Genomic DNA, 21,455 nt, shown 5'->3' with positions numbered 1-21,455 from the left:
CATGCCCTTTGCACCAGACCATGGTCTGTTTTTCCCTGCTGTCTCTCATATACTTGCTATTCCTCTGATGATTTCAGTCACAACCAGTCACCATAAAGAATATGTCATTTGAACCCTATGACCTTCTGTACTGATGCTGTGTGTATGCCTAATTCTGATTAATTTTATTGCTGGGGCACTGCTTAGCAGGCACTCTGGGTCTTACGCGTGAGGTTCTCATGAGGTCATTTTGTGTTTTCTGATGGATGATAGATTATCTAAGTTATAAAATGTAGATAATGAGTCTTTTTATTACCCATTTTAAGTAATCTTAGTCATCATTGCTGTAGAAGTTTTCTCTTCATTTTGCAATTGGAGTGATTTCCATTTCTGATTGATGGACAAGTAATCAGGTGAACTGCAACTTTCTGCTGAGGTTTCTACTGTTTTCTTATTAACCCGTTATTGTGAGTGGACTTCTACACATTTCTATTGGGCCCTTCATGAATGTCACAACTAGTACCACCAATGACTTTATTCCTTTAATCTTAATATAGTAACTGCATTGATAAATTAAAAAAAAAATTTGTTTTTTAATTTTAAACTAATTGTTATGTGATTCATAAAGTTAGGAAGACTAAATAGTGGATTTCTTTTGACCAAATCCTCAATTATTTGAGTTTTGCCAGTAATAAATCAGTTGATATCTGTATATATTGTGTTTTCTTTTTAGTTCTACAATACTCCATTAGTCTGTCTAGCCTAGTACTTAACTAACTATCCTAAAAATAGCGTTTATCATGCTTCAAATTCCTTTACTCAAGAAGAGGTAACAACTTTGGTTCTTCTTGGTATCCCCAGGGCCTAAGAAGACAATGCCTGTGCAAAATATGTATAAACCAGGCAATGAATGTTTGGTGAACCTGATTTCCAATTGAACTTTAATTTTGCATCCATACAAAATGTTATTGACATGTCAAGGCAAAGACTTTTCATAGAAGAACCAGTTTTCTCAGCAGCTCTGATAACGTAGGAGTCCCACATGCTTTTTATATTCCAAGTGCCAAAACTAAGTGAGCTAATCATGATGCCATTCAAGGAGGTACTTCTGTAGTACAAAGTGAGGCATTATGACGATGATAAAAATGCATTCCAAATATTACATTTTAAAATGACTTTTATCAAGAAAAAAACAAAGTGAACATTTTTGCCTTTTTAGATTTTTTTTCCCTCTGATTCTGCACCTATTTTGATAAAAAGACCTCAAAGAGTCACCTTGATTTTGGCTATTTTATTTTTGCTGAGAAATGAACTTTTTCAACTATGTTAGATTACCAGAAATGAGAATATCAAACAGTAACCAGAGCCTCTTAGTAGGGAAGTATAATTATCATATTAGCATCATAAATCATTTGCTTCTCAGTACTATATTAGGTCATGAGAGCAACAGCTGCAGCTTTGTTCTACCTAGATGATATTTCAATAAAGCCATTTCTGTTTTATTCACTTAAATTTACAGTTTCTCCTTTGCATTGACATTAACTAGTGAATCTATTAGTTTCCATTACCAGCAGAATAACTGAAACTATAAATAGTTCTATATTTTCTCTCTCAAATCCTGTCAAGCTGCATAGATGCCTTTAATTTGATAGAACATCTGGGTAATACATCTGCTTTCTTCTCTGTGTTTAGGCAAAATTTGTGCTTTCTTAATCTTATCCTTTCATTTAAAAGAAAAAATCACCGATAGCAGCTCTGTCCCATCTGCTGACCCCAGGTACATAATGGATAAACTGAGCATCTATTTATAAAGGAATACTGATAAGATGCAAAATCAAGTCATTCCATCAGATTGATGGTAATCATTTAAAAAAATACCTGCACTATTATGTTTCATTGACTTGCTAGTTCTGCCAGAAAAAAAAAAAGAATCATAAGTACCACAGATATAACTTATTCAATATCTACCTTATTTCTGTGAAAAGATAGGTCTTTTCTTTTTGCTCTAAACCAAACTCAAAACACCCGTTGATAACCCAGACTCATAGCCACTAGTCTAAACATATATTTTGACAACTTTTAAAGGTGATCTGCAAGCTTGTAATTATGTTGGACATCTCTTGTTCTGATGTTGAAATAACCGGTTTATTCCAGTTCCCTGAGTGTAACAGACTGTGCAGTACTTGCTGTTGTTCACCAGAGTTCTCAGGAGCAGGTACCTTACTTTTGGTTCAGGTCTCAGCTCTGCAAGCCTTGATTGGCTCCCTTCATCTGTTTCTTGTTTCTGCTTTGGTTCACTGTGATGAACTCAGTTTTTCAGAAGCATTAGAATCATTTGGGCTTCTCTCCTTCCGGCGGGCCCGGGCGGACTCGGGTGATCTCTGGCGTCCGGCAGGCTCGAAACTGGGCGAAAAGGAGATCTTCCAATACTAGCAGTCATTCTTGAGACGCGAGAGACGCCCGGCTCCCGGCGGCGCAGACGCGAGAGACGCCCGGCTCCCGGCGGCGCAGACGCGAGAGACGCCCGGCTCCCGGCGGCGCAGACGCGAGAGACGCCCGGCTCCCGGCGCAACCGACCACGTGCAGAATCGTGGCTGAGAGGAGCTGCCCCGCACCCAGAGTTAGGGCGGTGGCCGAGAGGAGCTGTACCACGTCCAGGAGGCGGTGGCTGCTTGGGCACCGGAGGGCCGGGAGGAGCTGATCCACATTCAAGGCAGGAGGGGCGGCCTTGGGGAGATACCCCTCGTCCAAGGTAAGCTGCAGCGGCTGCGCCTTGCTGGAGCAGCTGGGAAGAGATACTCCACGACCAAGTGGAATATAAGAATCTAGTGTTCTGGGGAGGAAGGAACAAGACAGCGAGACCACTTTCTTCCCCACAAATTCATCAGAAGAACATTTGAACGTGGAGTAAAGTCCACAAAACAACTTCTGAATACTGGCAGAGGACATCAGGCTCCCAGAAAAGTAGCCCATTGTCTTCTAAAGGAAAGAGAAGAAATCCAGCTCCACCCACCAGAACACTGACACATGCTTCCCTAACCAGGGAACCCGGACAAGTCACCTGTCCAACCCCACACACAGCGAAGAAACTACATAATAAAGAGAACTCCACAAACTGCAAGAAGAGGGAAAGGACACCCCAAGCAAAGCAATATAAGCAAGATGAAGAGGCAGAGAAATACCCAGCAAGTAAAGGAACAAGATAATTGCCCACCAACACAAACAAAAGAAGAAGATATAGGGAATCTACCTGATAAAGAATTTCGAATTTTGATGGTGAAAATGATTCAAAATCTTGAAAGTAAAATGGAGTTACAGATAAATAACCTGGAGAAAAGGATTGAGAAGATGGAAGAAAGATTTAATAAGGACTTAGAAGAAATAAAAAAGAGTCAATATACAATGAATAATGCAATAGATGAGATCAGAAACACTCTGGAGGGAACAAACAGTAGAATAACAGAGGCAGAAGACAGGATAAGCGAACTAGAAGATAGAATTGTAGAAATAAATGAAACAGAGAGGAAAAAAGAAAAACGAATTAAAAGAAATGAGGACAATATTAGAGACCTCTGGGACAATGTTAAACGCTCCAACATTCGAATCATAGGAGTCCCAGAAGAAGAAGACAAAAAGAAAGACCATGAGAGAATACTTGAGGAGATAATAGTTGAAAACTTCCCTAAAATGGGGAAAGAAATAATCACCCAAGTCCAAGAAATCCAGAGAGTCCCCAACAGGATAAACCCAAGGCGAAATACTCCAAGACACATATTAATCAAATTAACAAAGATCAAACACAAAGAACAAATATTAAAAGCAGCAAGGGAAAAGCAGCAAATAACACTCAAGGGGATTCCCATAAGGATAACAGCTGATCTTTCAACAGAAACTCTTCAGGCCAGAAGGGAGAGTGGCAAGATATACTTAAAGTGATGGAAGAAAATAACCTACAGCCCAGATTACTATACCCAGCAAGGATCTCATTCAAATATGAAGGAGAAATCAAAAGCTTTACAGACAAGCAAAAGCTGAGGGAATTCAGCATCACCAAACCAGCTCTCCAACAAATGCTAAAGGATCTTCTATAGACAGGAATTACAGAAAGAGTGTATAAACTTGAACCCAAAGCAATAAAGAAAATGGCTACGGGATCGTACTTTTCAATAATTACCTTAAACGTAAATGGGTTGAATGCCCCAACCAAAAGACAAAGGCTGGCTGAATGGATACAAAAACAAAACCCCCATATATGTTGTCTACAAGAGACCCACCTCAAAACGAGGGACGCATACAGACTGAAAGTGAAGGGCTAGAATCATTTGTGTCCTTTTCTACTGGCATTTTCTTGCAATCCATAGGATTACAACTCATAGGATTATAGTGGGCAAGATTCTGAGTGAACCTGAAATCAAATTCCGATTTGGGGTAGTGAAGTGCCAAAGCTAAGTAGCTGAATTGTTGACTGATAGTTTGGTTTTGTCAAACAAAGCCAAAAAATGATTGTTAAACAATCATTTAGAGATCTCTTAGTGACCCTCACCTATACATACCCAGCTGTCCTTTGGGCCATTGAAGGAAATTTTTCTGGTTCTATAAGAACCTAACCTTTTTGTTCACAAAATCCTCTAATGGATTTTTTTAAATTAATATACAATTAAAAGTTACTACATTTCCTAACTTTAAAAGTAATTTAACATAACTGAATGCTTATTCCATGCTCAGTCTCCCTAGTTTTGATAAACAGAAACCTTTACAGCTAGTTTCTTGAACTTAGGATCCAGTTGAGTACCACATGTAGCTAGTGGTGGTTGTGATATTCTGGTTTGTAATAAGTATTTATTTACTCCTCGTTGGTTCTTGGCCCAGAGCTCCTTTTTTTTTTTTTTTAATTTTTTGGTCATGCTGTGCAGCATATGGGATCTTATTTCCCTAAGCAGGAATTGAACCCTCATCCCCTGCTTTAGAAGCACAGTGTCTTAACCACTGGACCACCAGGGAAGTCCCAAGGGCGACTTATTTATTTATTTTTGACCGTACCTTGTGGCTTGTGGGATTTTAGTTCCCTGACCAGGGATGGAAGCAATGAGAGCCTGGAACCCAAACCACTAGACTCTGGGGAATTCCCATGGAGCTCCTTTTTAAAAAACACTTGCAATTTCCTAAGTGATGAGAGGGATAAAGATGCCTTTTATTATGTTAATGAGGTGCTCTGATAGCCCCTAGGTAACCAAACGGGCAGGGGCTGGCTACCTGGGGAGCCCACCAAGTGATTTGAGGATAGAAATTTTCAGTTCCACCTCCCTGGCCACTGGGTAGGGGAGAGGACAAGTTGAATCAGTTGCCAATGTCCACTGATCATCAATCATGCCTCTGTAATGAAGCCTCCATTGGGCTTGCCTTGTGGCTCAGATGGTAAAGAATCTGCCTGTAACGTGGGGGAAGGTTCCATCCCTGTGTTGGGAAGATCCCCTGGAGAAGGGAAAGGCTACCCACTGCAGTATTCTGGCCTGGAGAATTCCATGGACTGTGTAGTCCGTGGTTTCACAGAATCAAAAACAGCTGAGTGACTTTGATATATACACGTATAAAAACCCAAAAAGACCAGATTTGGAGAGCTTCAGGTTGGGGAACACGTGGAGATGTGGGGAGAGCAGTGCACCTGGAAAGGTGTGGAAGCTCTGCCCCTGTCCCCACACACCTTTCCCCTGTACCTCTTCATCTAGCTGTGCATCTCTATCCTTTATAACATCCTTTGTAACACACTGGTAAGTGTGAATCAGTGTGTCTCTGAATTTTGTGAGCCACTCTTAACAAATTAATTGAACCTGAGGAGAGGGTGGTGGGAACCTCTGATTTATATAGCTGGTTAGTCAGAAGCACAAGTGGCAACCTGGACTTCCAGTTGGCATCTGAAATAGGGGCAGTCTTGAGGCTGTACATACCCTGTGCAATCTGATGCTACGTTCAAGTAGATCATGTCAGAACTGAATTAATTGTTTGGTGGCATGGGAAAAAACACACACTGGAGTTCTGTTCCTTAGGGCTCTTTTTTTTTAAATTTATTTTTAATTGAATGATAACTGCTTCACAATATCGTATTGGCTTTTGCCATACATCAGTGTGAATCAGCCACAGATACACATGTGTCCCTGTCTCACCTCCCAGCTCATTCTACCCCTCTAGGTTGTCACAGACACTGTTTGAAGCTCCTTCAGTTCAGTCAGTTCAGTCACTCAGTTGTGTGCAACATATTTCATGTCATTGATTTGTTGAAAAGGCTGGATCTGTTGATACATCAGATTATTTAAATGCTTAATAGTATTTAAGATTATTTATGTTAGTTTATTTAACTAAGAACGTTTCACTACATGGCCCAAATTGCAATATCACACTTACTGATATTAATATGCTGCTGCTGCTGCTAAGTCACTTCAGTCGTGTCCGACTCTGTGTGACCCCGTAGACGGCCTCACCCGTCCCTGGGATTCTCCAGGCAAGAACACTGGAGTGGGTTGCCATTTCCTTCTCCAATATTAATATAATCCAACACTTAATCAATATTCAAATTTTCCTGATTTTGTTTGGAAGTCTTTCATATCTGGATCGTTTAAAGCAGGATCCAGCCCAGAACCACACACTTCAGATGATTGTTTTGTTCTCTTCATGTGTTTTAATCTGGAACGGTCCCTTTTATTCACATCGGGAACTTGTTTATAAGAGGAGACTAGTGTCTTGCAGAATGACCCACTGTCTGAATTCGGCTTCTTTATCTCTCTAACACTGTGCTGTTCAGTGCAGTAACCACTAATCCTGTGAAGTTATTGAGGTTTTGAAATGTGGCTAGTTCACACTGAGATGTTGTGAGTATAAGACTAAATACCCACAAATGTAAAATATTTAACTAATAATTTTTATATTGAATATACACGTTGAAATGATAATCTAGGTATATCAGGTTAAATAAATCTTATTGCTAAAAATAATTTTACCTATTTATTTTTCTTAATGTAGCTACTAGAACATTTTGTTGGGCTCCTGGTATATTTCTATCAGATAGTGCTTTTCAGCAGATTTTGAAATTACTACCCTAAAATGATTTCACATCAGTTTCCTGAGACATAGTAGAGGAAAAAAGGACATCAATAGGCTAAAGTGTTCCTGAACTAGAATTGTATAACATTTAGTTGCCGTGTCCTTACATGTAGAAGCTCAGTGATTTTCCGTGGTCGATCTAGCCCAGAGCATTTTAAGATCTAATATCCTATAAACATGGCATTGTCCAATAGATGAAACAGCTGCTGAAGATTTTGAGTGTCCTGGTACCTGAAAGCATTAAAGAATGTCAATTTGTAAGTGTGCCATGGGCACAGTAGTTAATCTGATGCTGCTGACTTAAAAGCGAAAAAAAAAAATGTATGTGAGTCAGTGAAAGTTCATGCTCATTTATTTTTCCGTTTGTTTCTTTTCAGTCTTGGAAAACCTTGAACAGACAATTGTCTCTGGTTTTGGATCATTGGAAAGTCAGCAGGACTTCCGAACCCCGGAGTTTGTGAGTACTACTACTCTATCTTAAATTTGTATCAGTTACCTAGAGAAAGAGGGTTTGTTTTTTTTAAACTGAGTTCTTGCTTTCAGTGGCTCTCAGTCTGGCGCTGCTCTGGCTGGTGGGAATGTGTGTGCAAAGCTCTGATCCTCTGGGGAGCAGGTTCCTGAAGTAGTGTCTTGGCATCATGGACTATAAGCTTGCTCTTCATTCTGCTTGTAATCACTAATGAGAACTCTGCAGTAAAATAGCATCATGTTTCTAAAACTACCCCCTTTATTCACTGACACCCTTACTACAGTTTCTGCTGTCAATAACCCTGGAAACCAATCTTTACTGAGCACATCCAGGACATTGACCAGTCCGATTCATGTTTCGTCCTGGAGTTTTCAGTCACACAACCTATATGGATACGTTTGTAGGGCTATTCTATTGGTTGTTTCTGCTAAGAAGGGGACTAAATGCTCTCACTAAATTAGACTCATTAAAAATTAGCCATGGTTCCTACCCTCAAGAAATTAAAAATCTTATTAGATGCTACTGTGATTGTATTCATGCCTTGTTTAAAGAAAATTAAGCACATAGGATGCCTGGTGCAGAATGTCCTTGCTGACTGGATTTTATATTGGGCTCTTTGAAGAGGGGGATGGGAAGAAGTGTTTCTCTGACTCATGTACCATGTTATTGCACCAGATGTGTGACGAGAGCATGCCCGGATGCACCTAGATTTACTTTTTGCCCCCTGCTGCAAATGATTTGTCCACCACATTAACAATGGAAAAACCTGTTTTTCAAATTTATTTTTGAAATACGATATATAATCACCTCTCCAGTAATTGGCAGAGCATAGTTATTATTGATAGTGACAAAAAAACAAAAAAAAACCCACCCCACCTCATTATGTGGTTTCCTTCTTCTCATTGATTCTTTAAGGATCACCCCCACCATTCAGCCAAGAGTAAGGAAACTAGGCAGGGCTCTGGACTGAAAAGGGATCGCATATGAAACTATTCATGGTGCCATTTTATTTCAAAGTGTGGGACTCCTGTGGTGTACTAGCAGATTGCCTGCTGTGAAAATCACTTGGATATAATAGAAAGACATAGTATTCAATGACTTCCCTATTATATTCAGTAAGATTTTCAGCGAAGCAAAATTGTGACTGCTCACCAGTATTCCCACATCTTAAAGTAGCAGAGCAGTTTTTGGTTTTTCCGATTTCTGCTATTATGGCCCCAGAGGAGAATTGACACAGGTATATTTTTCCATGTTTGAGTACGATACTGGCACAGACTCATGGAGCTGGCCCTTTTCTGTTTTGTTATTTTCTTAACTGCTTTTTACTGATAATCTTTAAGCAACGTGTGTGCAGCTTTAAAAAGAGCTGTGTGCAGTAAGATGTCAGTATGCTTGGTAAACACATACATTATCCACACCAATCCCTCATGTGAAAATAAAACAGATTTCAGTATGTAATAATGATGTTTGAAATTGGCATGCCTCAGCAGTGTCTTTGCTATAGTCTACTGGGAATTACACTGATAATCTTCTTCCACCTTCAATGCTAACCCACAACTTTTCCCTTATCAAAGTGTGAAGACTGGTGAGACTAGGCTAGAATGACCAGGGGTTGAACTCGAGGATCATAGGCTATGCTTCCTTTGGGGACCCTTGTCTTAACAGTGAGTCTTAGAATACCCACGCTGAAAGGAGATTTTTAGGTTAAATCTCCATATTTTTGTTTTCCTCTGTCACGCCTTAAAGAATATCTAGAGTCATTTCTGTAGACCACATTATGGTGCTGAAATTGTTAATCAGAGTTTCCTTATTTGAGTGGCTGATATCAGATCTCTATGTCCTGGCTAGTATCTTTCTCTAATTGTATGTTCATATTGTGTTCAGGGAGGAATCTGTGATTTTGTTGCATTTTGTAGACTTTAACATGTACTTCTGTTTTGTTGACTGTGAAAAGCCTTTGACTGTGTGGATCACAGCAAACGGTAGAAAATTCTTCAAGAGATGGGAATACCAGACCACTTGACCTGCCTCTTGAGAAATCTGTATGCAGGTCAGGAAGCAAGTTAGAACTGGAAATGGAATAGCAGACTGGTACCAAATTGGGAAAGGAGTTCATCAAGGCTGTATATTGTCACTCTGCTTATTTAACTTATATGTAGAGTACATCATGAGAAATGCTGGGCTGGAAGAAGCACAAGCTGGAATCAAGATTGCTGGAAGAAATATCAATAACCTCAGATATACAGATGACACCACACTTATGGCAGCAATTGAAGAAGATCTAAAGAGCCTCTTGATGAAAGTGAAAGAGAGTGAAAAAATGGGCTTAAAACTCAACATTCAGAAAACGAAGATCATGTCATCCGGTCCCATCACTTCATGGCAAATAGATGGGGAAACAGTGGAAACAGTGACAGACTTTATTTTCTTGGGCTTCAAAATCACTGCAGATGGTGACTGCAGCCATGAGATTAAAAGACGCTTGCTCCTTGGAAGAAAAGTTATGACCAACTTAGATAACATATTAAAAAGCAGAGACATTACTTTGCCAACAAAGGTCCGTCTAGTCAAAGCTATGGTTTTTCCAGTAGTCATGTATGGATGTGAGAGTTGGACTATAAAGAAAGCTGATCGCCAAAGAATTGATGCTTTTGAACTGTGGTGTTGGAGAAGACTCTTGAGAGTCCTTTGGACTGCAAGGAGATCCAACCAGTCTATCCTCAAGGAAATCAGTCCTGGGTGTTCATTGGAAGGACTGATACTGAAGCTGAAACTTCAATACTTTGGCCACCTGATGAGAAGAACTGACTCATTTGAAAAGATCCTGATGCTGGGAAAGATTGAAGGTGGGAGGAGGAGGGGACGACAGAGGATGAGATGGTTGGATGGCATCAATGACTCAATGGACATGAGTTTGAGTAAGCTCCAGGAGTTGGTGATAGACAGGGAGGCCTGGTGTGCTGCAGTCCATGGGGTCACAAAGAGTCCAATACGACTGAGCGGCTGAACTGAACTGAACTGACAGACTTTAACGTGTCTGATGCTCGTTGCCTGCTGCATCTTGGTGTAGGATGTGTTTAGCTGTGTTTTCTCCTCAGCATCAGTCTAGACCGTGTTCTCCCAGTTCCATGGTAAACATCTATTCCCCAAACTGCGGTCTCCATGGTAAACAAACCGGAGGTGCAGAAGCCACCTTGAGAATAGGGTTCTCAGGGGAACCTGGTGTGATATTTAAGGGAAGCCTCTTCTGTAGACAGAAAGTTACAGCATCAGCAAGAATGGGTGGCTCCCGTTGGGTGGGGAGGCGTATTGGGCACTTGCCAGGACAAAGTCAGGTAAGTTGACCCAAACCAAAATCTTAAATTAGGACAGGAACAACAGTGCAAACCTGGGAGCAAAATGTGCCCAGAGACAAAGCAAAACTGAGAGCAGAAAAGACAGAGTAGAATAAAAGGAACTGAAGAATACCTATTCTATTCTTCTCTGGGTGGCATTTTGGAAGGTCCAGCCGCAGTTTGCTGAATTAAACTGAAATAAAGCAAGTCTTAGACCGTGTTTACTCAGGCCTTATCCTCAAATAGTTCAGATTTTAGAAGGCTCCAGCTCCCAGTGTTTTTATACAGTGGAGTGTATTTATATCATTTGACCAAGAGGGAGCACAGAATTCTTATCGCTATTACTTTGTTTCCTTCAGCTCTTGTCTTTCTTTCATTTGAAACAAGTCCTGAGAACGGTGTTCCTTGGGGCATGATGAGTACATTAAAGGTTTCCTTCCCAGCCCAGGTGTCTGTAATAGGACTAGTCGAACAAAGTACCATTGTATCGTCTATGTAAATCGTGGGTAGGAAATGCTCTCATGAACTCCTTCTGTGCCTGCAGACAACGGCCACCTTGTAGGGCCGTGATCACGTGTTGTCTCGTGATCTCATTGTTGCTCGTCCCTACCTCCCACTCCACTCTGCAGGCTGAAGTGGGTGAGGTTAGCCAAACCATGCTGACATGTTACGGGGTAGGTGGAGATGTGGACACTGGTGCATGAGTTGTTGCCACCCCAAACTTGTGAGGAGCTGGGAACATGTTGAAACTGGACATCAAGCCGCTCTGAGGTGAGATGCATGTGTGGGTGAGGGTCGAATTGAGAGAGACTTGGGTAAAGACTGACCTTTCAGAGAGTCCCTTGTGATCTCACTGGTGGAAAACCACCTCAGTTGCGGTTTGGTTTTTTTGTTCAAGCACAATGAAAATCTGCTTTATGACTGCTTTGTTAACTTAATATTTTATCCCAAACATTTTCCCATTCTGTTCTTTCCCCAGTTTTCATGGTGGTATAATCGACATGTAGCACAGTGTGCATTTGTGTACAAATTTCCATGCTGGTTTTCTGTCTCTGACACTGATATCTTTTCTGTTCCCTGTGTCAATAAACTATAATTCATCACATTAGGAATTTTCAAAGCAGTCAGTTCAAGAGGAATCTCATCGAGTAAATGGTGGCATGGTTGGATGCTCTGTGACCATGTGATTGGTCACTATCATTTTGGGACCCGAACCCTGCAAGTAGATGGGGTGCAAGATAACAGGTATCAGCCTCTGAGGAAGGGGATCAACCAAAGTGAGGCTAGGAACTGAGTGCCAGAGACCCAGATAAATGTGTACAGTTCAGACTGAGAAGTGGAGACTACAGCACTAGGCCGTCTGGTTAGAACCACGGATGGGGAACCATTCACATGGCGATGGAGCAGATGAAGGTGGCCCTGCAAAATGGCAGCACAGACATGGGGTCTTTCAGGCACCCGCTAGTGTCCCCAATCCCAGACATAGTTAAGAGTGAAGGTGATTTGATGTGTCAGTGCAGGGATGCAGCAGGCATGACTGCCCAGCAGACCCCAGGTTGATTCCAAACCCCAAGGAATAGGAAAAAACCTGGGGGTTGGGAGCTAATAGGCAGAAAGTTTGGGTAGTGGTCAATGCTCTTTGTAGAAGCCCTGCCTCTGTTGGCACTAACCCAGGAACTCACATGGGCCCGATTGCTTGAGTATACATGGGGTGAAGGATAGGGTATGGAGAGGAATTCTCATCTAGTAATCATGGATGTATCCAGCAGCAAGCTGGGTAGAAACCAGGCTGCAGTCAATATGGAAGTACATGGAATGAAATAACAGGGCTAAAAAATTACATTTTAAGATGTAAGTCTTAAGAATAAGAGCCTCTTTTTTGAATTTTTCAAGTTTTTCAAGTTTCACATAGTTCAAGTTTTTCCAGAACATGAGATTTATGTCTGACTCTCTGGACTTTTTAGAGGCAGGGCTTCCCTGATAGCTCAGCTGGTAAAGCAACTGCCTGCAATGTGGGAGACCTGGGTTTGATCCCTGGGTTGGGAAGATCCCCTGGAGAAGGGAAAGGCCATCTACTCCAGTATTCTGGCCTGGAGAATTCCATGGGCTGTATAGTCCACGGGGTCGCAAAACGTCAGACACAACTGAACGACTTTCACTTTCAGGCTTCTTATCATCCGTTATCTGATGTCAGTTGATGATGTTTCCCTTTGTTTAGCTTCTATCAGATGTGGTGTAAGTAAGTAACACGAAAAAGTTTAGACTGGCAAAAGAGTGTCGGATTATAACAGGATAATCAGGGAAGATGATGAGAAACCACAGAATTTAAAAAAGACAAAGAGACTCAGGAAGATGAGAATTAAAGTGGAGCAGATATGTTCCCTTAGTTCAGCACTCATTATTATGCAGAGAGAAAGATGTGGGAAGAGTACTTATGCCATTTGGAATTTTGTATAACTGCATTCTCTTTTTGAGAGAGGATACTACCACTAGGGCTTCCCTGGAGGCTCAGTGGTTAAAGAATCCACCTGCAATGCAGGAGACGCAGGTTCAATCCCTGGGTTGGGAGGATTCCCTTGAGAAGGAAATGGCAACCCACTCCAGCATTCTTGCCTGGAGAATTCCATGGACAGAGGAGCCTGATGGGCTACAGTCCATGGAGTTGCAAAGATTCAACCATGACTGACCATGCATGCACTACTTAATAGAAAATACAGTTGATTTCCTGAAATTCAAATTTGATTGTCTTTAACAAGAGAAGATAGATGTGACCCTGAAGAAAGACTTAAAATATTAATTCATTAAACAAATATTTATTTGATATCTACTATTTTAAGGGCTATGGTGGACAAACAGAAAACATCCTCCATATGTGGAGCTTGCGTTTTGGTAGTGCAGGTATAAAACACAAAATAAATAAAATGCATAGCGTGTCCCATGATACTAAATCCTTCAGAGAAGGAAGGATTATTTGTGTGTCTTGTGGAGGAAGTTGGTTATGGTTTTCAGCAAGATGTACAAGCATATCTCACTGAGAAGGTGATGAGTGGAAAGGCCTGAAGCAGGGGTGCTGGAGCAGACTCTTTGGAAATCTAGATGAAGAGCATCCCAGGCAGACAGAAGAACATGAACAAAGGTCTTGAGATGGGAGTTGGTGAAATGTTGGAGGAAATGGAAGGAGGCCAGTATGACTGGAGTAGAGTGAAGGGTGGAGAGAATAGCAGCTAGTGGGGACTTTACAGGTGATTGCAAACACTTTGGTTTTACTCTGAGTTGGGAACTTCTTTGAGGATGTTGTCTGAAAAAAAAAAAAGCACAACCTAACAGTTGAGAGTTATGTTTTATTCAGTGGACTTTCTTAAGACTTCAAGCCCAGGAGACAGCAACTCAATAACTCTCAGATACTGCTCCAAAGAGGCAAGGGGGCAAGCAAAGACATACAGACGTTTTTGCAACAAAAGACCAAGTGGTCAGTGTTAATGAGAAGATACCAGACGTCTCAAATTAACGAATTTAGTGCTTTTCTGTGTAAGAGACGGTAAGAGTCTGGGCTCACTGAAAGTACCCCTTTGATATCACCTTAGCGCTCTGGGGCCGGTATCCTCTGTTTTCTCATCCTGCGTCTCCTCAGGTACACCGTCGGGGGTATCTGCAGCAGCTTGCTGTCCGATGGGCTTGGCAGTGGGCAGTTTGTCTCCATCCCGAGTTCCCTCAGGGCTCACTGTCCAGGAGGCTGCCATGTGATGGAACATCCTTTGTTTACTGATATGGCAGTCAACATTTGAGTTCTCAGGGGTAACCCTTGGTAGGGCTTCCCTGGTGAATCAGACAGGAGCGAGGAGGAAGAATTTCTGCAGTGATGACCTTGAGAGGGCAAGAAGGGGAGGTGGGGTGGGTGTCCCCCCATAGCTGTAGAGACGGTTCATTCTAGGGACAGAGGGGAGGCCAGCCTGCTGGGGCCCAGGTGGAACAGTTCAGTAAATTTACTAGTAGGAGCTTGTTGAAGTTTTTACTTGATTGCTTCCCATTTACCAATGAAATGGGAAACAAAGCCTAGCTAGGGTTGAGGAAGAAAAGAGATGAAGAGGTCTGAAGAGAGGGAAGTTATGAGACAGTCATCCGAGAGTGAATGCACTGGGTAATGGAACATGATTGCCTGGCGGCCCTAAGAGCCCCTTGAGGTCAGTTGTTTTTCCTATTCAAGTCCAGCTTGTGGGGAGCAGGTGTGGAGTAGGGAGAATTTGATTTAACTTATTTGGGGGTCAGTTCAGCAAAGCAAGATAAGGATGAGAGAGTTGTCTCTGTAACAGTAGACGACCACAGACATGAGGAAGAAGAGACAGTAGGATCATTAGATTTAGTCTGTAGTGAGGTTTGGTAATTTTTGGAATTTGTGGTATTGAAGACAGTGAACTAGAAAGATCGGAGGCTGGAGTTAGAGAGTCAGATGTGTATAATTGAAGGAGAAGTTGTACTAAGTGGTACAGACCAGGTCTGGGCTGTGAGCTCAGGAATGCAAGGCTGAGGAAGGGTGGAGCCACAGGGAAAGAGAGTGGGAAGGGTTACTTTTGTGGACAGAAATCCCCAAGAATTATGTCGGGAGTAGTGTATTGGAGAAGTAACAGTGAGCCAGGGCTTTAATCTCCAAGGGATAAGGGGCAGTGACTTGAGAATCAATAGATGGCTGCAAAAGGAGAACACTCAAGAGGCTGAGGAAAATGTGGAGAGTGGCCAGAGGGAAGCTAAGAAACAGATGAAGTAGTGAGTAGTTTTAGGTGTTGGGTAGGGGTCATCATCTAAGGATTTCTCAACCTCAGCATCACTGACATTTTGGTCTGGATTTCTCTTTGTCGTGGAGGCTGTCCTGTGCAATATAGATTGTTTAGCAGCATCCTTGGCCTCTACCCACAAGATGCAGCGGACCCTTTCCCCAACCAAATAGCTCCAGACATTGCCCAGTGTCCCCTGGAGACAAAACGATCCCCATTTGAGAGCCACTGAGTGAAACGGTTACTGAAAAGGCATTGAGGTCACGGTTGTCCTCGGATAGAGCTGCTCCTCGGGAGCGTGGAGGTGCTTCTATAATCCATGTTAGGGCGGATCATGGAACGAGAAGGAGAAAGGAGGTAGAAAATACTGAGCTCTCTTTGAAGGAAGGGGTTTGATTCTGAGGGGCTCAGAGAACTAGAGGAGAATATGAAGGCCAGGGATGTTTTTTTTTTTTCTGTCGAATGGAGAAATTTGAACAAGTTTTAATGTTGATAGGAAGGATCCACATGAGCGGAACTGTTGACTCTGGAGGAAAGCACGACTTTGAAAATGGCCGTGGATGGTTTGTAGATGTAAAGGAGTCAGCATTCTGTAGGAAGAGCATTGTCTCCTGAGGCATAGGCGCGGTGGGCTGATGCTGTAGGTTTATGGCTTTGATGGAGAGAAGCTGAGGGAGTTCCCATCTGACTGCTTCAATTCTCAGCTGCTGAGAGTGAAGAGAACACTAAGTGTGAGGAGTCAGCGTTTTGAAGTACTTGTGGAGAACTGGGGACCAAGCTGACCTGGAGAAACTGAGAAAAAGTGCTAGGCTTTCTGAAGGCCCATGTGGGGCCGAGGACCCTGAATTTATGATGAGGCCAAGCTGCCCTGCTGTGGCTTCTCTCCAGCATCACTCAGACACTGAGAAAGCACATAGGCAGCTTTAGCCAGACTCGGAGCTTTGCTCAGTGATCTTGATGGAAAGAGTTCTGGTAAGAGTGTTACTGAAAGGATGACCTGGTTATGGAACCTTAAGAAAGACGGAAGAAAAAGAGGATCAGCAGATTAATTAGGAAAACTCATGGGACCTCTGTGGTCACTGTGAAATGAGAAGATGTTGTTGTCTTCAGAAAGAGGGGTTCTTGAGTAGGTGACTTTGGAACAGAAAATGTTTCAGGTGAAAGGGAGAAGGACGTTGGAGATGAAGAGTCCAGTTACTGAGAGGTCTTATCTGTGGATGCAGATATGCTTCTGGTCTGATGGGGGCCCTGGGACAGAGAGGGACAGTGTGAGCTGGGGCCAGATTTGCACTGAACTAGAAGCAGCAGCTGAGAAGTAGGGGATGCCACGCTCTAGGAAAGCCTGGGGGTATATTCTACTTGCATGGACCTAAAAGGAACTGTTTTTTCCCCCAAGAACGCTGGAGTGTGATGATCTGGAAATGGCACAGAGAACCAGGAAGCTATCAGTCTTTCTGTCCCTAAGGTGTGAATGATGTGAGGGAAAAGTCAGAGCCAGCTGAGTCTGCAGAGTTTTGTTTCCATGTTTTGGTTGGTCAAGTTTTGTTTCAAAGTAGGCTCAAGGATCCATTTTCATCTTTATTTCCTGCACTCTCCCCCAAAATCCAGACTTCATTTTTTTTTTTTTTTCTGGTCTAAATGACCCTGAGGCAACTGAATTGGTGCTGGGTCTATTGAGAGAAAATAAGGTTTATTTTATGGTCTATCCAAGGTCTTCCTTGGAAATCCCGAGAAACCCAACTTAATTAAGTCCCAAAGACTGCCTCAGACTCCCAAGACCTTCATGATTGAGAAGATGGGGAATAAAGCTTCCATTCAAGTATTTCTGTTCTCTTGTGCCTTCTACAAATAAAGAAACAGAGTGGCTTTGCCTTGTAGCTTTATGGCACTAAGTTCACTAAACTAAAGGAGAAGAGAAGAGAAAAAAAAGTGCAACTAAAAAAGCATTTCTCCAAAGAAGACATGCAGATGGCCAAAAATCATATGAAAAGATGTTCAACAGCGCTAATTCTTAGACAAATGCAAATCAAAACTAACAGTGAAGTATCACCCCACGAAGGTCAGAATGGCCGTCATTGAAAAGTCTACAGACAGTAAATGACGAAGAGGGTGTGGAGAAAAAGGAACCTTCCTACACTGTTGTTGGGAATGTAAATTGATACCGCCATTATGGAGAATGGTATGGAGGGTTCCTTAAAAAACTAAACATAGAGCTACTATATGATCCTGAATCCTTCTCCTGGGCATATATCCAGGAAAAAACCATAAGTTGAAAAGATACATGTACCCCAGTGTTTGTTGTAACACTGTTTACAATAGCCAGGAAGTGGGAGCAACTTGAATGCCCGTTGACAGAGGAATGAATAGAGACGATGTGGTACATATATACCATGGAATATCAGCCATAAAAAAGAATGAAATAATGCCATTTGGAATAATGTGGATGGACCTAGAGATTATCATTCTAAGGGAAGTAAGTCAGAGAAAGATAAATATGGTATCACTTGTATGTGGAATCGAATAAAAAATAATACAGACTTATTTACAGAACAGAAATAGACTCACATATACTGAAAGCAAATTTATGGTTACTAAAGGGGATATTGGGGTGGGATGGAGCAGAGAGTGACAAATTAGGAGATTGGGATTAACATATATTCACTAATGTATATAAAATAGATAACTAATAAGGACTTACTGTGGGCTTCCCTGCTGGTGTTAGTGTTAAAGAATCCGCTTGCCAATGCAGGAAATGCAGGAGACACAGGTTCAGTCCCTGGGTCAGGAAGATCCCCTGGAGGAGGGCATGGCAATTCACTCCAGTATTCTTCCCTGGAGAATCCCATGGACAGAGGAGCCTGGTGGGCTACACTGCATAGGGTCGCAGAGAGTCAGACACAACTGAAGTGACTTAGCACACAGTACAAGAGCCTACTGAATAGCACAGGGAACTCTGCTCACAATTTTGTGATAGCCCATATGAAACTGAAAAGAAACTGAAAAAGAAGGTATATATATATATATGTGTGTGTGTGTGTGTGTGCATGCTAAGTCATTTCAGTCGTGTTCAGCTCTCTGTGATCCCATGGACAGTAGCCCTCCAGGCTCTTCTGATCTTGGCATTCTCCAGGGAAGAATACTGGAGTGGGTTGCCGTGCCCTCTTCCCAGGGATCTTCCTGACTCAGGGATTGAGCCTGGGTCTCCTGGGTCTCCTGCATTGGCAGGCAGGTTCTTTACCACTAGCACCACCTGGGAAGCCTATGCGTGCACACACACACACACACACACACACACACACACACACACACAACTGATTCACTTTGCCACGTATCTGAAACTAACACAACATTGTATGTCAACTCTACTCAAATAAAAAACTTTTTTAAAAAAGGGGGTATCACCCAAACAAAGGAATGTTAATTTGGCATAAGGATGGTCAAAAAGGGAAATGAGATCAAAGGTAATAGACTAGTAAGATTTCCTAAATTGGTCCATTTGCTGTGGTAGAAATTCACAGGGCATTTTGGTGTTGAAAGCTTTTTGTCCATTCAAGAGAAAAAAAAAGTGATGGTGTTTTTCCTAAATCTGGAGGAAGAGGATCTACTCTTATGTTTTATGTGATTGATTCAGAAGCTACATTTGTGGATTTGCTAGGGTTGCGGCCTAGGAACTAAAGGTAGTCCAAGACACAGAGATCTGAGAAATTTCTTTCCAAGTCACTTCTTTGGAATGCAGAGTGTATTTTCCCAGAGAAACACTCATAAATGGTGAGTAGGCTTCTATACCCAGCCAGGCCAGACTTGCTAAACACAGCTGAACACAGAGTGCTAAGAAGTGTTCATTCTGTGCATTAGCACTGATCCTCTGGAATACACCAATCTTATTTTTTTCCATTATTACTAAAGAAGGGCAAATAAAACTAAGGTGCAGAGTGAGTGAGTTGAGGCCTGTGAACAGATGTTTAGCATCATGAAATAGAGAAGGACAGACTTTGAGTTATGTTAAACCCTGAAGAAGCAGTGAGGAGTCCCACACCTGAGGAAGACAGTTTAATGGTACAAGGTGACAGAGAAGAAAAGAGCTCATCAGCTTCTAAATTACTACTTTTGTCTTTTCTGCTAATGAAGGTCATCTTTTTATTGAAACGGCTCAAGTTCTAGTATGGGCTATAGAAGCCCACGCTGCACTAGACAGTTTTAGAAAGGAATACCATTATTCCAAAGCAGTTTAAGCTTCCTGACTAGAAAAAAATATGTATCTATCAGGGCATTAAAAGAGTTTATAAATCTGTTCATGGAACCACAGCTGATAATCTTGAGGTCATATGGGGACCAGGACAGGTGCCAGAAGAATAGAATGAGGGACAAATGTCTTCAAAAAGAGATGGGGTTGGGTGGAAGTTGGGCATGATGGACTGTATTCTGATAAATGGAGACATTGAAGCTGGAGCATTTATCTCCAGGGATATTACAGCTGAGGTGTTTTTTTTTTTTTCTTTTAAGCAGATGGGTTGTGACTGTTAAAAGAAAAGGTCGTCAGGAACCAACTTGAGTTCAGTAAAACAGTAAAAATAAGTCATGTCAAGCTGACAGCGTGTTCCTTTTCTTTCCTTTTTTGTTTTTCTTATGGGAATTATTAGGCTTTTAGAATAGGAGAAAGCTGCAGACATTTTGTGTCTTGGGTTTAGCAAGGTGTGTGGGAAAATAATCATTTTTAAATACAGATTGAAGAAATGTGGGCCTAGTGAGTATGTGCTTATCTGGGCAATTGATCTTGCCAAGACTGCGGAATAAGGATGGAAATCAATTTCTACAGGAGACAAAAATCAATATGAATTAAAGTCAGCTCCAGCTCCTAATTCGTAAGTATCAGTTATCTAAGGAAAGATCGCAAGAGCTGAGGCCAATAACTGATCACATGAAGAGGCTATAATTAAACTCAGTATGAATTGAGCATGTAATAACGATGTCAGAAATTTTATGTGAATCTGGGTTATATTCATACCTATCTGTCCAAAACCAAGAAAGTACTAGATTTCTGTTCGGTATTGGTGAAACCACCTCCCTATCTGGGTGCTCCATTTGAAGGGAAAATGTATTGAGAGGAGAAAGATGAGCAAGGTGGTAGATCCTGACCCAGGCAAGAAGATGACAGCAGGTACATATTTTGACAGTGGTAATAGGTGGATGATGGTGCAAAATATGGTATTCAAACCTAGGGATAGAAGGTATACACAGGCAGACAGATTTCAGTAGGAAAACGGTCTCATAATTGAGCTACCTTAGTTCCTTGGAGTCGTTTACAAATGGACAGACTAGATAATAGTCTCGGCAGATGATGAATACTTGGCCAAGCCAGTAGGGAAGGAAAGGAAGGGCATACATGTTTTATGTGCTGCGGGACTTGGTAGTTGATGGAAAGTGGGGAAGGAAGGAAAGAGGATGTTTCAGGGAATGTACCATTTAGTCAGTTACATTTGGCTCATGGATGCATCTGACTTGCTTTTGTTTTACTTTTTAGTTCCCTAATTCAACCTATTGTCATCAGCAGCCAAATTATGTAATTAATTAAAACCCTTTCCTCCACAGAACAGTGTTCATTCTACCTGGTTTTATTCCCTGTTTTCAGAAGCCCTTGACTGTAAAATGCTTTGTGAATTCCTCTCCCACAGTGCATCCCATTTGAAATTCAGCAAGCTATCTGTTATCTGGGGAATGTCAAAATTAATTTGACAAAAACATGCATGAGGAAAGCAGGGAGCCCTGGGCATTCTGAACAAAGATGTGATTGCAGTATTTACCATGGAA

General features: G+C 41.8%; 1 protein-coding gene across 2 annotated transcripts in view; it reads left to right on the top strand.

The window, feature by feature from the left end:
* The window catches only part of ANO6 (anoctamin 6), a 251,097-nt gene that overhangs the window by 100,170 nt on the left and 129,472 nt on the right, over positions 1-21,455 (top strand). For both annotated transcript variants that reach the window (XM_055394407.2, XM_055394406.2), the window contains one exon: positions 7,452-7,531. In XM_055394407.2, coding sequence (XP_055250382.1) covers positions 7,452-7,531 — 80 coding nt within the window. The remainder of the gene's footprint in view (positions 1-7,451; positions 7,532-21,455) is intronic.

The sequence above is a fragment of the Moschus berezovskii genome, chromosome 6, assembly GCF_049115385.1.
Source record: "Moschus berezovskii isolate FMDL1 chromosome 6, NW_MosBer_1.0, whole genome shotgun sequence".
Lineage (NCBI taxonomy): Eukaryota > Metazoa > Chordata > Mammalia > Artiodactyla > Moschidae > Moschus > Moschus berezovskii.
Note: the sequence above shows the minus strand (reverse complement) of the source record. Positions and strands in the feature narration are given on the sequence as shown.